We start from the raw sequence: 15,204 nt of genomic DNA on the forward strand, positions 1-15,204 counted from the left end.
CAGTTTGACAGAATTTGTATTTAGTTTCATTATTATTATAGTGATGATTGAGTTATTAGTGATGAACATCTGCGGTTAACGATCAAAATCACTGCAAATCTGAGCCAGAATTGAAATTAACTGTTGTTAATATTTGGGTCAGCTCTGCTTTATTTGTTTTGATGTTTGACATTTGGCATAGCTTTGGGTTAAGCACGTGCACCACGACTATAAAAGCCATCATCAAGGGAGCTCCTATATTACGTGTCATTCTTCTTCTTCTTTAAGGCTATAAGCGGTTGACAGACAACGTAATGGTGTATTACCGCCACCAACTGGTATGTATTATGTGTCATGATTCTGCCTCCTCATGTCATGTCTTTCTTGGTCTTGTGGCAGAATCCCTTGTTTTGTGTGAAGAGAAACATGTTATTGTCAATCATGACTAAATATTTGTTCTCTCCGGTCTCCTCTTTGACCCCGCCCCTCTCGTTTCTCGTATAGCTTTCCACCCTTGTCCTATTACCCACACCTGGCCCTTGTTAATTATCCTTTGTTAGTTGTATTTCTCTATTGTATTGTGCTCGTTCGTTGTGCTTCTGTGCCTTGTCTGCGTGTTGCATTTTACACAGTTGTTATTTTGTTACTCGCCTCATATGTCAATGCTCATTGTTCCTGCCTGTAAGTAATCTAGACTAGTCCCACATTATTTTTGTCAAGTTTTTATTTGCCTGTTGTTTCATTCCCCTGTCATCATTGTTTTACACCGTCATGGATCTTTTTTTGTGTTTTGTTTAAATAAATTATTGTTAACCCCTTCCCTGCTGTCTGCGCTTGGGTTCTTCTCCCCACGAATCGTGACAATTACGATTCAGCATGGCAACGCCACCAAAAAAGCAACATGGCGGCAGAAAGTGGATTAACTGATGTCCTGAAAGTGAATTAAAATTAAATTGATAAATGTACCAATAAACAATTAAATAAATCATTAAATGAATGAAACAAAATAAGTTATACTTCTTTATTCTTGCACTTTATTTATACACTTTATTAAGTAATTTCTCATCGTCCATAGAAGAAAGATGCTCTTATGTAATCCACGTACGGTGGCTGATGTAATTTACGTAAGGATGGATTAGATATGTTTGATCTATCTAATTCACTGTAAAGAAAAACGGTACAGTTTTAATAAAAAATGCACACGGAAATGACAAAATTTCTCCGGGTCCTAAATTGCTCTCCTGAAATCAAAGTACATCCCAATGAATGAATGCAGCCTCTTCATAATGAATGCTCTATAAAAGTACATATGACATAAGTCACTGAGATGGTCTCTGTGTGATCAAAATAGCTTCCATGAATGACTGTATTAATGAAAGAATGAATGAGTTTCACTACTTGCGAGATGAAAATAAACTCTTGGTTTACCAAAGAAAACCTGCTCCCGACCAGGTTAGGTTCACAGAGTAAGTTACTATGGTTACTGACTCTGAGTATAAGTTACCTCTCCTTTAGAAACGGGCTTGACTTACCTCACTTTCTCGGGTTTGACACACCTCATATTTCTGAAATGGAAAACCCAGAGTTTCCATCAATTCAGGGTTAATATACTCAGAGTTTTCACTAAACCTTCTTTCTGAAACGGCCCCTAGGCTTTTGATGGGTGAGCTGAACAAGCAGCAACATTGAAAGCATGAGTCCTGACTTGTAGGGAAAATAGGGATAAAAGTCTCTGATTCATTGCCACAGTAGGCGGTGATGCTCTTTTAAAGACGGCGTTCTGCTAAAGAAAAAAGAAGAAGAAGAAGCCTTTAAGTGAAAAACCCAGTTCATGGGTCCAGATCTCTCACACGTGTTTGGTCGTGGGGTCTAAATGAAAGTGGGTGACAAATGCTATGCCTAAACGACAGCGCATGTTAGCATAGAACGAGTTTGAAAGTCTTCTTTCGGGAAAGCGAGTATTTCAACAAAATCTGGTCCAAACGGCAATTCTTGTCACTAGTTCGCCGCAGCAAACCAAACAGAACTCTCCGGGAAAGTTCGTGTTGGCCGTGTTCTAATGTCAAATGGCTTATTACAATGACAAGAGAGACAGTTTAGCAAGAAACTAACGTCCCACTTTTGTCAGGTTTTTCTACAAGTAACACAACTTAACTCTTATTGTCCTGAACCTTTTTGTCATGTCAGATGAGAACAAATATTGACAATATCGGATGCACCACCTCATCCAACAAATAACACATTTGTTCTGTTGTGGAATTTGCTTATTGAATGCATTTTGTTGTAAGCCATCCTATCATGAAAGTACATAATGTGTTAATGCAAATAGATTATACATTTCTCCAAAAGATCTTTAACCAGGCAGCAGGAATACAATTAACTAACTAAAGTTAATTTTCTGCAACATTCAATCATTGACACATCTACACATTTGGTTTTCAATGTATTTTTAACATAAGAAGCATTACTGTAATTCTGAAAGTGAAGCAATGTTAGGCTTTTGTCAAAATGAAAGTGAAATTCAAGATTTCTGACGCTTTCCACAAAGTCACAACCTCAAAATCTCTCAACTCACAACCTCTACTCACACACAGATCTGTTCTTGTATTTTATTTAAATGATTTAGAAAAATCCCAATTGATGATTTCTATTTAATGCTTTATAATTTGTATATGTTTTTTGATATGTTGACTTTGTTTTGAAACATTAAAGATGGTTTCACAAACTAGCACAATACGCTTTGTCACCACAGGCCATATTATAAACATTATAAATTCAAACATATTATTTCGATAAGGGAGCATTCACCTGTTAGTCTATGCTGAAAGGAAAGTCTTAAAGAATTAAGTGGGCGTAGACAATTATTTACAGCTTGCTCGCAGATAACCAATTTTCGTTTTTGTCAGAGGGTTCCTCTGTCTTTATATTTTAAGGGTTCCTCTGTCTTTATTTTTTTTGCAATTTTAAACAATTGTGTTGTTATAGCTGTAGCAGCCATAGGCTAACCAAAGGAATAACACACTTGGTTTTCACACTTGCAGTAGGAGTGAAAGCAAAGCACATAATTCACCAAATAAAGACTAACATTTGCATTCAATAATAAGGTAAAACACATTCAGTATACTGTACAGGCCATAACTGTAAATGTGCTATTGCTAGAAGCTATATATTATGTTTGTCCCATAAACACTTTGAGGTAAAAAAACATATTTGACTCATTGAAAACTGCATACAGAACAGCGGCACTGATACACTTACTGTTTCATCAGGTCAATACTGTAATTACCTAATGTGATGCGGTAAAATAAAAAAACGCCTTATTGACCTGTAGCTTCAAAGCAAGTCATTCTGAAAGTGAAACTATATCAAGGCTTTTTAAACGAGTGACTCATGATTTTTGAGCCAGTCCTTAGAACAACTCGCCACACTCACAGAACAGGATGACGATAAACGTAAGTCATTTGTTATGTATGTCTTTTATTCATTTTTATCATTCTGAAATGCACCACTGATGACTTAACGTGGGTGTTAGTGGGAGTGTTTTCAAATGATATTTTTATATATAAAGAAAAAAAACATTTAGTATATTGCATTACTTTTTCCAGTATATTTCAATATATTTCTTTATCTCGTAATGCCTGCATGTGGAACACAGCCATAACACTTTTATAATAAACCGCATGTCAAGTTTGAGATGCTGGAATATTGTGTGTGCTCGTGAAGACAATGCGCTCTGTCGTCTTCATTTGTGGAGCGCTGCGTCTCACAAACGGAACCAAAATCTGCATCATATCGTCACAGTTTTTCCCTTTCGTTTTGCTTATCAGTTAATTGTCAAATATTCCGCGTATGTTTATTCGCGTCGCATATTTTGCATTATTTATGCTACTGAAGGGAAATTGACACGATGGACACTTAAGAGAGAGAGAGATTTGTGTTCTTGAACAAATGCTGACCCGACTAACAATTTTTGGTTCCCAGAACGTTCTAGGAACGTTAGCTTTTGGTTAGGAAAAATGTAGCATGCAGGGAACTTCCCTAACGTTCTATACCATATGGACACAGAAACGTATAAATAAATAAATGGGAAAATAAATAAATGTGGAAATACATATGTATTAGCATAAATGCATAAAAGAAATGCAAAAATGAACAAAAATAAATACATTTTTAAATAAATAAATAATATAAGTTTTAATATCAAATCAATTTTTGTTATTTTGAGAATATTAATTTCTGTATTTATTTATTTTTGCTATTTTACATTTATTCATGTATTTATTTTTGTATTCATTTATTTTGAATTTTGGTAGGGTATTGACACGTAAAAAAGTATAGCATGGGCCTACATTACGAATACATTGTCACACATGAAAAAATTGTTAACATTACCTACTGCTGAAATGTTATAAGCAATTTCCTTCCAAAGGCATCTTTGACAGTGTTGACGCAGTTATTTTGTTCTGTCATTGATAAGTATTTGATACCATTTTCTTATTTGAACTTAGGACATTAATCACATAGAAAATGGTTTCAAGAAAATACTTCGTGAGAAATACGGGGACCTGAGGCAGACATCAGCTGAAAATTGTCAATTCATACTGTTTTTCTGCTACATTGCTTCCCGCGCTGGAACAGACATCAAGGCTGCACTAGATGAACTTGATAGTTTTCAAGGTAATTTACTGTAAAAGGCTACATTAACAATGAACGAATCTCTTGTTGACATGTTTTTTAAGATAAAGTTTGCACTTTTGTCATTTTCTCAGTTCACAAACCAGTCATCCTGGTGGTGTTCCATCACACGTTTGACCCTGAGAAAATTATACCGGACAGCAATGCAGCTATTAACAGGGAGCAAACACGTGCAGTGGACTGTCTGTTCTATGAGACTGAAATATTGCAATGTCAGAGGAATAATGATGCAGTTGATCAAATGGCAAAATACCTAAGATCACAGGTAGGTACAGTACATTGATCTTTGTTTAAACCCTGTTTATTTGCAGTATTTAACTGCAGATTAATTCACAAATTCACTGTCCTTTCAGAAACTATCCCGTTATGCATGTTTAAAAGGTACGTTTACAAGCTTTTCTTTCTTATATGCATGATTTCTTATGTATATTTACAGAGTAAGTAAATCTGTACTGTTGTACTGTCCTACAAAGTAAACTTATTTTTGCATATAACAGTATAATCATCATAAATAATAATTACCGATAATCAATATTTACTAATAATTTATACATAATAATCGTGCTCAAAAGAAGGTCTTGAATATTTGAAGTAATTTTACTCAGTTTTTGTTAGTTAGATTAACTTAACATATTAACAACAATTAACAATGTGTAGTAAAATCAACATTTTGACCAAATTTAAGTAAACACACTAGCACTTTCAAGTAAGGTGTACTATTTGATTTTACAGTGTATGTTAATAAAAGAATGTGAAGCAATAAAAAAGATGAAAACTTTATAATAAAAACAATAGAATATTATATTATATAATAGCAGTATGTTGGCTTTATTGTATAATATTTATAGACAACCATTTATGTCACATCCTTCCTCATGAGGAAGCAAAAGGAAGCATGAGAAAGGTTGAACATTTTGCAGTTGTACATACCTGTCTGGAAACCATCATAAGTATTAGGACAATAGCAAGAAATTGTAATTTTGAATGCTATCTTTCATATTATTCTGCAGGACATTATGAACATGATCCTGGAGAGAATTCCCCCTTAATCTGTTCGCATGAACACCATACGTGGTGCATTTGCTGGAATTGCATGTATCTGAAGTTTCAGAATTGCTGTAATAGCAAGCGAAAGATTTTTGTAATTGCTGGAATTGCATGCGGCAGTTTATTGGTAATTGCTGTACCTGTAATTGTCAGTTTTTGGTAATTGCTGGAATTGAGTGCGTCGGAAGTTTCTGAATTGTTTCAACAGATTTTGGATAATTATCTTGTTATTTGCATGTCTTTGTAATGGTTATCTGAGAATCAAATAATGTGCATGACTGTTTGATCTGATGTTTATAATTATGATATAAATGTAAAAATTCTACAGTTTGAATAGACATCTCTTTTGAGATTAATGCTGATACTAATAAATGTGATACTATACAAATGAATTTAAATGTTATATACAAATATGTTATATAAATTGCTTGTTTGTGTAAGTGTCTGCTAGGCATGTCAACTTAGATTTACTCAATAAAACTATGGCAACAGACTAAGCAATGTTATTATTTAAACAAAGCTATTTTTAGAATTAGGTGTAATTTTAAAAATAAAGTTGAAAGGACCATTGTGTGATATTGCAGTGTTGTTGTGAATTGCAACCAACAGCTTACTCCACCCCTCCCTTTCATGTGTCATAAAAATGACAGAAAATGCATATTTGCATCATGCAGAAAATTACTATAAGACATGATGAGCAAGAAGAGACCGTTCTTTACCCCCGACATTAGCACAGTTATTGTTCATTGAATGAGACAATAATCTCACAATAACCACAAGTGCCGATGTTTTGCATCTCCAACATAAAAACATTAAACATGAACAAGTCAAAGTTAATTTTCCTAAGTGTATATTAGGCTATCCCATTTATAATATAAATTCTTCATAATTAAATATATATTTCTGACACAAAATATTGATTTACAGTTGCTTGTGTTGGCATTAGAAGAGGGATAGAACATAATGTCCAAAGTAACAATCAAGATGACTGCAGTACTCAGATAACCATCCCAGATAGCAACCAAACCAGCAAATTGTTGCGGCCCAAATCCGGCCCACACCTTACTTCCCATACCACCTCATCTGGCCCACACACCGCATGGAATGATGGCACTTGGGCGGTCCACTCCTGTTTGGCAGATTTGGGCACCAGGCTATCAAAGCAATGCCGTTTTCAGGCAAAAACAAGACAAATAAAGCAGAGCTGACCCAAATATAAACAACAGTTAATTTCAATTGGGGCCCAGATTTATCCCAAAAACAACATCTTTCTATGCTCCTGTTTGACAGAATTTGTATTCAGTTTCATTAATATTATAGTGATGATTGAGTCATTAGTGATGAACATCTGCTGTTAACAATCAAAATCACTGCAAATCTGGGCCAGAATTGAAATGAACTGTTGTTTATACAGTCAGGTCCATACATATTGGGACATCGACACAATTCTACCATTTTTGGATCTATACACCACCACAATGGATTTCAAATGAAACGAACAAGATTAAAAAGTGAAAGTGACCTATTTGTCAGATATGTTGACCCATACCCGAAATGTGACCTCTGCATTTAACCCATCCAGTGATTAGTGAGCACACACACAGCAAGTCGTGAACACACGTACACCCGGAGCAGTGGGCAGCTATCACTGCAGCGCCCGGGGAGCATGTAGGGGTTAGGTGCCTTGCTCAAGGGCACCGCAATCGTTACCCGCCGGCCCTGAGGATCGAACCAGCAACCTTCTGGTCACGAGTCCGACTCTCTAACCATTAGGCCAAGATGTGCTTTAACTGCAGACTGTCAGCTTTAATTTGAGGGTATTTACATCCAAATCAGGTGAATATTTTGCCACTCGCCTCATATGTCAATGCTCATTGTTCCTGCCTGTAAGGAATCTAGACTAGTCCCATGTTAGTTTTGTCAAGTTTTTTTTTTGGCTGTTGTATCATTCCCCTGTCATTCCCCCTGATCTTTGTTTTGTGTTTTGTTTTAATAAATTATTGTTAACCCCTCTGCGCTTGGGTTCTTTCCCCCACGAGTCGTGACAATTACGATTCAGCATGGCAACGCCACCAAAAAAAGCAACGTGGCGGCAGAAAGCACTTGAGAGGACGGCACACTTTCCTCTCTGCATCCAGTGGATTTACTGATGTCCTGAAAAAGAATTAAAATTAAATTGATAAATGTACCAATAAACAAATAAATAATTAAATGAATGAAACAAAATAAGTAATATTTCTTTATTCATTCACTTTATTTATACACTTTATTAAGTCATTTCTCATCGTCCTTAGAAAATTATGCTCTGATGTAACACAAGTATGGCGGATGGTGTAATTTATGTAAGGATGGATAAGATTTGATATATCTAATTCACTGTGAAGAAAAAAAAAATTTGTACTGTCCTAAATTGCTCTCCTGAAATCAAAGTACATCCCAATAAATGAATGCAGCCTCTTCATGATGAATCCTCTATAAAGCAGATATAACATAAGGCACTGAGATGGTGTCTGTGTGATCAAAATGTCTTCCATGAATGACTGTATCAATAAGAGAATGAATGAGTTCCACCACTTGCGTTTTAAAAGAGATGAAAATAAACGCTGGGTTTACCAAAGAAAACCTGCTATACCGACCAGGTTAGGTTCACAGAGTAAGTTACTATGGTTACTGACTCTGAGTATAAGTTACCTCTCCTTTAGAAACGGGCTTGACTTACCCCGCCGCGGGGTAAGTCAAGGGTTTGACATATCACACATTCTGAAACGGAAAACCCAGAGTTTCCCTCATTTCAGGGTTAATATGCTCAGAGTTTTCAGTAACCTCCTTTTTGAACTGGCCCCTAGGCTTTTGATGGGTGATCTGAACACGCAACAACATTGAAAGCATGAGTCCTGACTTGCAGGGAAAGTAGGGATAAAAGTCTCTGATTCATTGCCATAGTAGGCGGTAATGCTCTTTTAAAAAAGGCGATCAGCCTAAGAAAAAAGAAGAAGCATGGCTTTTAAGTGAAAACCCAATTCATGGGTCAAGATCTCTCACACGTGTTTGGTCGTGGGGTCTAAATGAAAGTGGGTGACAAATGCTATGCCTAAACGACAGCGCATGTTAGCATAGAACGAGTTTGAAGTTGTTTCCGGCAAGCAAGTATTTCCATAAAATCTGGTCCAAACGACAATTCGTTTCACTGGTTCACCGCAGCAAACCAACAGAACTCTCCGGGAAAGTTTGTGTTGGCCGGTTAACACCCTCGAGACACCATTGGTCCATGGCCATAAAGCAATAGGTGGGTGTGTTATGAAGCTCCACCCTGTCTGTGGGAAATAACGCGTCATTTTATTTAGCTGAGGTGAGGTCATATTTGCATACGTCGTGTAAAATCCCGCCTCCAGAAACAATGAGCGTTGAATTGCTCAAAAACACTATACCGTCACTCAACGTTTTCGAGCTTCGTTTTACCCCAAAACGCAGAAGGAATGCGCAATTCGCCTGGACTATTCCAAGCCCTTTTGCCAACTTGAGTGCTTCTGTCACCGATTTAATAAATGTTAAGCTCCTGTATGTGATCAAAATTGCGAAAATTTCCAACGCATTGGAGGGTGCAGCTCATAACTGATAGAGTGTCTTCCTATAGAATCGTGGAACTGATTAGTAGATGCTTAATTCTAAACTGACTGATCAAAAATCTTAGGGGGCACGTGTTTGAATGGGCTTGACGCCTCTGATTTGGAATATTCATGACAGTTACATGTTACTAAAGTATCTTATTTTAAGTAATATTACTTTGCAGTAACCAGCTGTTAACATGTACATTGTGTTGAATATGCTCTCAGCAAGCGACGCGGCAGATCATGCTTTAATATTATGCTGGCAAGGGCTTCACTCCAGATGTCGCCCAATGAAAGTGTTACGGAATACGACAATACGTCATCAGATCTGAGACAGCAATCACTGCTTTGAGAAATGCAGGTGAGAGTCTTGAGTGACAGACTTTTAACAGCAATGGTTTAGAAAGGACTTCCAGAGACCCACCGCCACGGTTTCCCCATAATGGGTAAACAATGCAAGGCCAAATTAAACTGAGTCTGCAAATCTGTCCCATGACTGAATATTTATTCAAAATTCACTTTAAACTGGAGTAGACAGTAGCCCAAAAACATAATATCATTGAAAAATGAGCCAAAAGGAACAATCTTCATCCGAAAAGGGAAAGAAAATATAAATGGAAAAATATACAATAATAAAAAAGAATCCAAATGTATTAAGGGAGAAAACAAAAGCACATTTCTTACATCCAAATCAGGTTCCAAAACAAGAAAGGCAAAACACATACTTTACAAAAACAACTTCCTTGTTAGAAACATGGCAACAATTCCTAAAGAAAGAAAAACTAGAAAAACACCTGTAGCCCTAGGGCCAACTCTACCCAGCAGCAAACAATTAAAGATTGTATAAATGTGAATGAGAGCCATTGTTTTATGGCCAGGATTTGTGTAAATTCCCTGAAGGTCTTCACATTATCGTCAAGGACGCAGGCTATTGGCTGAAACTCATGGATCCCCTCCTACTTTCTCTTTCTGTGTTCAGCCTTTCAGATTTGAGTGTGACCTTCGTATGCCAGACATGTTAGGCTGTTATAACATTTGCACTGCAAAGCACTCATATCTCTTTTGAAACAAGATATTTTATTAAATGATCAGGATTTAAGATAAAACGTTCTGAACAGTTCTCATAAACACGGCAAAAACAAAGTTTCTATTAAACACATTTCTAACATTTACATTAACACAACTACACCAGACCCCTCTATGATCCGTGCATCTATATGGACAGTTTAAGTAATGAAACAAATTTTTAACCAGATGATAAGTGGGTTTAAGATGGGTCGTGTCTCACAGAGCTTTGAGAGGGTGCTGGCTGTTAGTGGACCGCAGGAAACGAGGGAATGAATCTTTAGCCATCAGAGAGAAGATTCTGTGCTGAGCTTCATTAAACGTCTCGGCTGTGGGTGTCTCCATCAGGTCCATTAACATCTCGCGGGTCTCACTGTCCAGATTCACCTGAGAAACACTCGTAAGGCGTCAGAGCAAGGTCATCAGAAATATAGATTAAACGATAAATAGTCAAATTCATCATTTGAATTGTAAAAGTATTTATACAGTTGTGGACAAAAGTGATGTTTGGATAATAAAATAAATAGTCAATGTATTTTTATTTATTAGCTTTTTGTTTATATGCGTTTATATACATTTTTCCATATGGTGTATTTTGCCTATTAGCCAAATATTTTTCTCCTTTTAATACCGTTAAAGTTATTATGTAAATATAATATTTTAATTATAATATATTATTACACTGTTGTATAATTTTTTGTAATACTATAAAAAATACAGTATTGCAGTTATTATTTTGTATTATTATTTTTCTGTATTAAGAATCTAACGAGGATCACAAAGATCCGCAAAAGAAAATGACCGTTTGTATTACAGAAAATTGTATGAGTGTGCAAAATACGTGTGTCTTTGTCTTTAAGGGTTGAATATCAATCTTAAAAGATGTCAGCAGAGCTCTATACGTCTCACCTCAAGAGGAGCATCAGGATTGATGAACTGGTTGTAGATGTTCTGGGCTTTGGCTGGCAGTTTGGACGCGGATGAGTTCTTGTAATCTTCACACGCCAGCCAGAACTCCAGGTTCTCCTCACTGAACTCTGAACGCAGGAACCAGCGGAAAGCTTGAACAGCCACTGAAAACAGAGGCGGACAAAGATGATGCTACAGCTTGTTTCTATGTACAGATATCACTGCATCTAGAAGGGAAGAACGTCTTACTTTTGCCGTTAAGCAAAGTCTCCAGATCTTGCGGCGGCTTTTCTTCAGTTGCCCTGAGGTAAAAAATATGTTTTTATTTTGTTAAGCTATTTATGTTGAATTTAACTGCATAATGACCATGTTACCTGTGTTTATGAACCCACTCTTGCTTTTCAGCCAGGTGAGTCAGTTTGACTTTCATTCCCTTTGCCCTGAAACACAAACACACAAATCATCACACAAATGCAAATCTCTTACTGCTCCAAATCTTCTTAATACAAACATTCACACTCACTTTTCCAGGCATGAGGACGGGAGGCCAGAGAGACCCTTACACATGACACGGAGCGGAGACAGACGCTAAAGAGAATATGATCTAACACCAGATGTGTCCAGCACTGTTGGTTTCACTCAACCCGTGTTCTGCTCTTAAATAGTGAAATTAATCTGAACCTGAGATCATCAAACATCACAGATAACACACCCACAAATTACTTTCAACAATACGACTAAATGTTACTGTGGATGGTGTTTACTGTCAGTGATGTGAGACCAGGATGTGTGGACAGCGGATCTCTTGTGCGTGTTTCACCTGCGTGTTTGTGTTTGAAATGATGACTGAAGGCAGCAGGTGTGTGGCAGGTTATCTGTGTGTTTATCTGAGCATTGTTTCCAGACGCTTACAAATCAACCTGTTTGTTTTCCACTGTAATATTCTCTGGCCCCCTCACTGCTTATTGTGGTGTTGATATTTATAGCAGATTATAATCTCTTAATGGCTGGTTGTCTGAGTGGTGCCTGCAGAATGATATGGTTTTTATAAATAACTGGAAGAATTTTGAGGGCAGACCTGACATGTTGAAAAGAGTCGGTCTCCATACCTCCTGGGCTGAGGCTTCCCTCCTGTCTAGAAATATGGCACAAAGTCTTAATAATGCTAAAGCTTGACTCACTGGGGCCCAGGTCAGGGAGCAGACAGAATGCTTAACCAACTGTCTGCTTGCCGTCTCATATCGAAGAATACACAAAATTTACAACATGTAATAATCCCTTTCCCTAACATCATAAAATAGAGACAGTGTCTGTCCCCCAGATTAGCAAACTTAAAATAATGCATAAACCTCTTGAAAGTAATTGAATAAACATAGAACAAATTAAACATAAAGAAAATGCGGATAATCAACTGTTACGACTCGAAATGCTAAATATTAGATCTCTTTCTAATAAAGCACTTTTTCTTAACCGTATGATAACCGATCATAAAAAAGACATGCTCTGTTTGACAGACACAGGGCTAAAACCAGATGATTATATTACTTTAAATGAATCTGTCCCCCAATATTATTATTATAATCATGAGCCTCATCTAAAAGGCAGAGGGGAGCTGTCTCAACACTTTACAATAACTCTTTTATCATTTCCCAGATGTCTGACTCTAAATACAATTATTTTGAAGTAATGGTACTTCATGTATAAACACCTAATATTAAGGATAAAACATTTTGAAAATGTATTCCAGCTATTGTATATAGGCCTCCTTTCAAAGACACTCTTAAATCCATGGGTGTTAGTCAACATGTGTCAGGACCCACTCACCTTCAATATCATACATTAGATTTAATACTGTTTTACGGTATAAATGTGGATGACGTTAAAATCCTTAAGCAGAATGAAGACATTTTGGATCATTATCTGGTATTATGTTTGCTTCACTGGCCTATGGCTGCAAATCAAACTCTTTGTTACAAATATGGTAGAACAATAACTTGATAGTCTGCCTGAATTGTCTCAAATGTCTAGCATATCTGCCTGCTACCTTGTGTCCTTGCTGCATGAAACTTACCCTGTGGATTCTCTTGCCCCTTGGATGTTATTTGTTATCAGTCGTGTCTTAGTTTGTGTAAGTGGTTATTTTATCCGTTCGCTATTGTTTTTGCCCACTTGTGGGAAGTCTTTGTTTTTGTGCCCAGTCTTAGTTTTGTTTTCCCCATCGAGGGTGTTTTGTTTTGTACTTTTGTTTATGTCAATAAATCTTTGTTAACCCCCTTCACCGCTGCTGCCTGCAATTGGGTTATTCCCCACGTGATTGTGTCAGCCCCTAAGGAGACATTGCAAAATTGCAGTCATTTTGTGCTGTAGATCACGATGACCTGTCTAAAATCATAAGTTGATTAAATTAACAACATGCATACTAGACCCTATACCTACAAATCTACTGAAAGAGATGTTATAGATCCTCTATGTATTATTAACTCATCTGTGACATTAGGACATGTGCCTAAAGCTTATAAGGTGGCTGTTATAAGGCCCCTTGTCAAAAAACCCCAACTTGACCCTAGAGATATAGGTAATTACAGGGCTGTATCGAATCTACATTTCATATCTAAAGTTCCGGAGAAAGTAGTTTCAACTAAATTATGCTCCTTCCTCCAAAGGACACCACTGACAACAGCATACTCCTACATAGACTCCAAAATTACATTGGCATTAAGGTATAATAGCTTTGTATAATTTGTATAATAGCTTTGAAATGATTTAAGTCTTATTTATCTGACGGTTTTCAATTTGTAGCAATAAACTTTGAGGTGTAATGCAAAACGCAAGTCCAGTACAGTGTACCACAGGGCTCAGTCTTAGGGCCTCTGCTCTTCGCAGTATACATGCTACCTCTGGGAGATATAATAAAGCGACACAGAGTTAGCTCTCACTGTTATGCTGATGATACTCAACTTTATATTTCCCAAAGCCTCATGAAACAGCAGTTCCATCGAATAATGGAATGCATAGTCGATATAAAAAACTGGATGAGTAACAATCTTTTATCACTGAACTCGGAAACTGGCGTATGTAACAATCAAGAATACTAACTATTGACGGATGTTTCATGAAACCAGCGACCTGACAAGAGCTTAGATGATAGAGCTGGCTAAAGAAGGACGAGGCGATTTGACACGTCTTCACTACAAAATTTAAAATGCTATTAGATTATTAAGGATAATCTCAAATCTATAATTTACCTTAATAATAAATGTATTTATTTTTATTTAGCTTTGTTGTGCAAGGACTGTCGAGTTTGTGCAGTGGCAGCAGCTTCGCCAGAGGGGAACTGGAATTTATAGTCTGTTTAATATTTGACCTGTGTTTCTCTCTCCTTAATCTTAAATGTATGCTTCACTGCGTGTCTGTGCTTGCCCGTGCTTATCTGTGTGTGAGTGCGCGTCCGTGTGTGTGTCCTTGTGTGCTAGTACTTTTGCATATTGTGTGTGTGGAGCGTTGTATGTGGGTATACCTGTCTTCTGTGTTTTCACCTTTTTCTACAGGTATAACTTTAATTGTTTTGCTTATAGTCTCATGTACAGCTGCTTTGTAACAATGGAAATTCTAAAAACAGCTATATAAATAATGTTGAGTTGTTGCGTGTTGGATAAAAAGGTTGATTTTCGCCCTTCATAAGCTTGAACCCCATTGACTTCCATGAGCACAAAATCACGACAACATTTCTCAAAATATCTTTAACCAGCGTTCTAAAGATGAGAAAATCGTGTTTTTGATGAGATAAGGTTGAATGTAAAATCAAATTCAGCTCTAAGATATTGTGCCTCATTTGTATAAAGTGCCATACAGTGTTTTTTCTTTTCCTCTCTGTTTTTCTGAGGTTAGTCACGTGACATGT

General features: G+C 36.8%; 1 protein-coding gene across 2 annotated transcripts; it reads right to left on the bottom strand.

Annotated features, from left to right (window-relative positions):
- Positions 1–10,385: 10,385 nt before the first annotated feature.
- si:ch211-196h16.12 (regulator of G-protein signaling 5) lies at positions 10,386–14,338 on the bottom strand. 2 transcript variants are annotated; one of them, XM_056732259.1, is made up of 5 exons: positions 13,375–14,338; positions 11,678–11,743; positions 11,553–11,605; positions 11,304–11,467; positions 10,386–10,781 (listed from the first exon to the last, which is right to left on the bottom strand). In XM_056732259.1, exons 2-5 carry the CDS (start codon positions 11,731–11,733, stop codon positions 10,614–10,616), a joined length of 441 nt encoding a protein of 146 aa, XP_056588237.1. In that variant the 5' UTR covers positions 11,734–11,743; positions 13,375–14,338; the 3' UTR covers positions 10,386–10,613. The 2 variants fall into 2 exon arrangements, with proteins under 2 accessions (XP_056588237.1, XP_056588229.1); XM_056732251.1 differs by lacking the exon at positions 13,375–14,338 and adding an exon at positions 11,827–13,236.
- Positions 14,339–15,204: the final 866 nt, after the last annotated feature.

Source organism: Triplophysa dalaica, chromosome 2, assembly GCF_015846415.1.
Source record: "Triplophysa dalaica isolate WHDGS20190420 chromosome 2, ASM1584641v1, whole genome shotgun sequence".
Taxonomy (NCBI): Eukaryota; Metazoa; Chordata; class Actinopteri; order Cypriniformes; family Nemacheilidae; genus Triplophysa; species Triplophysa dalaica.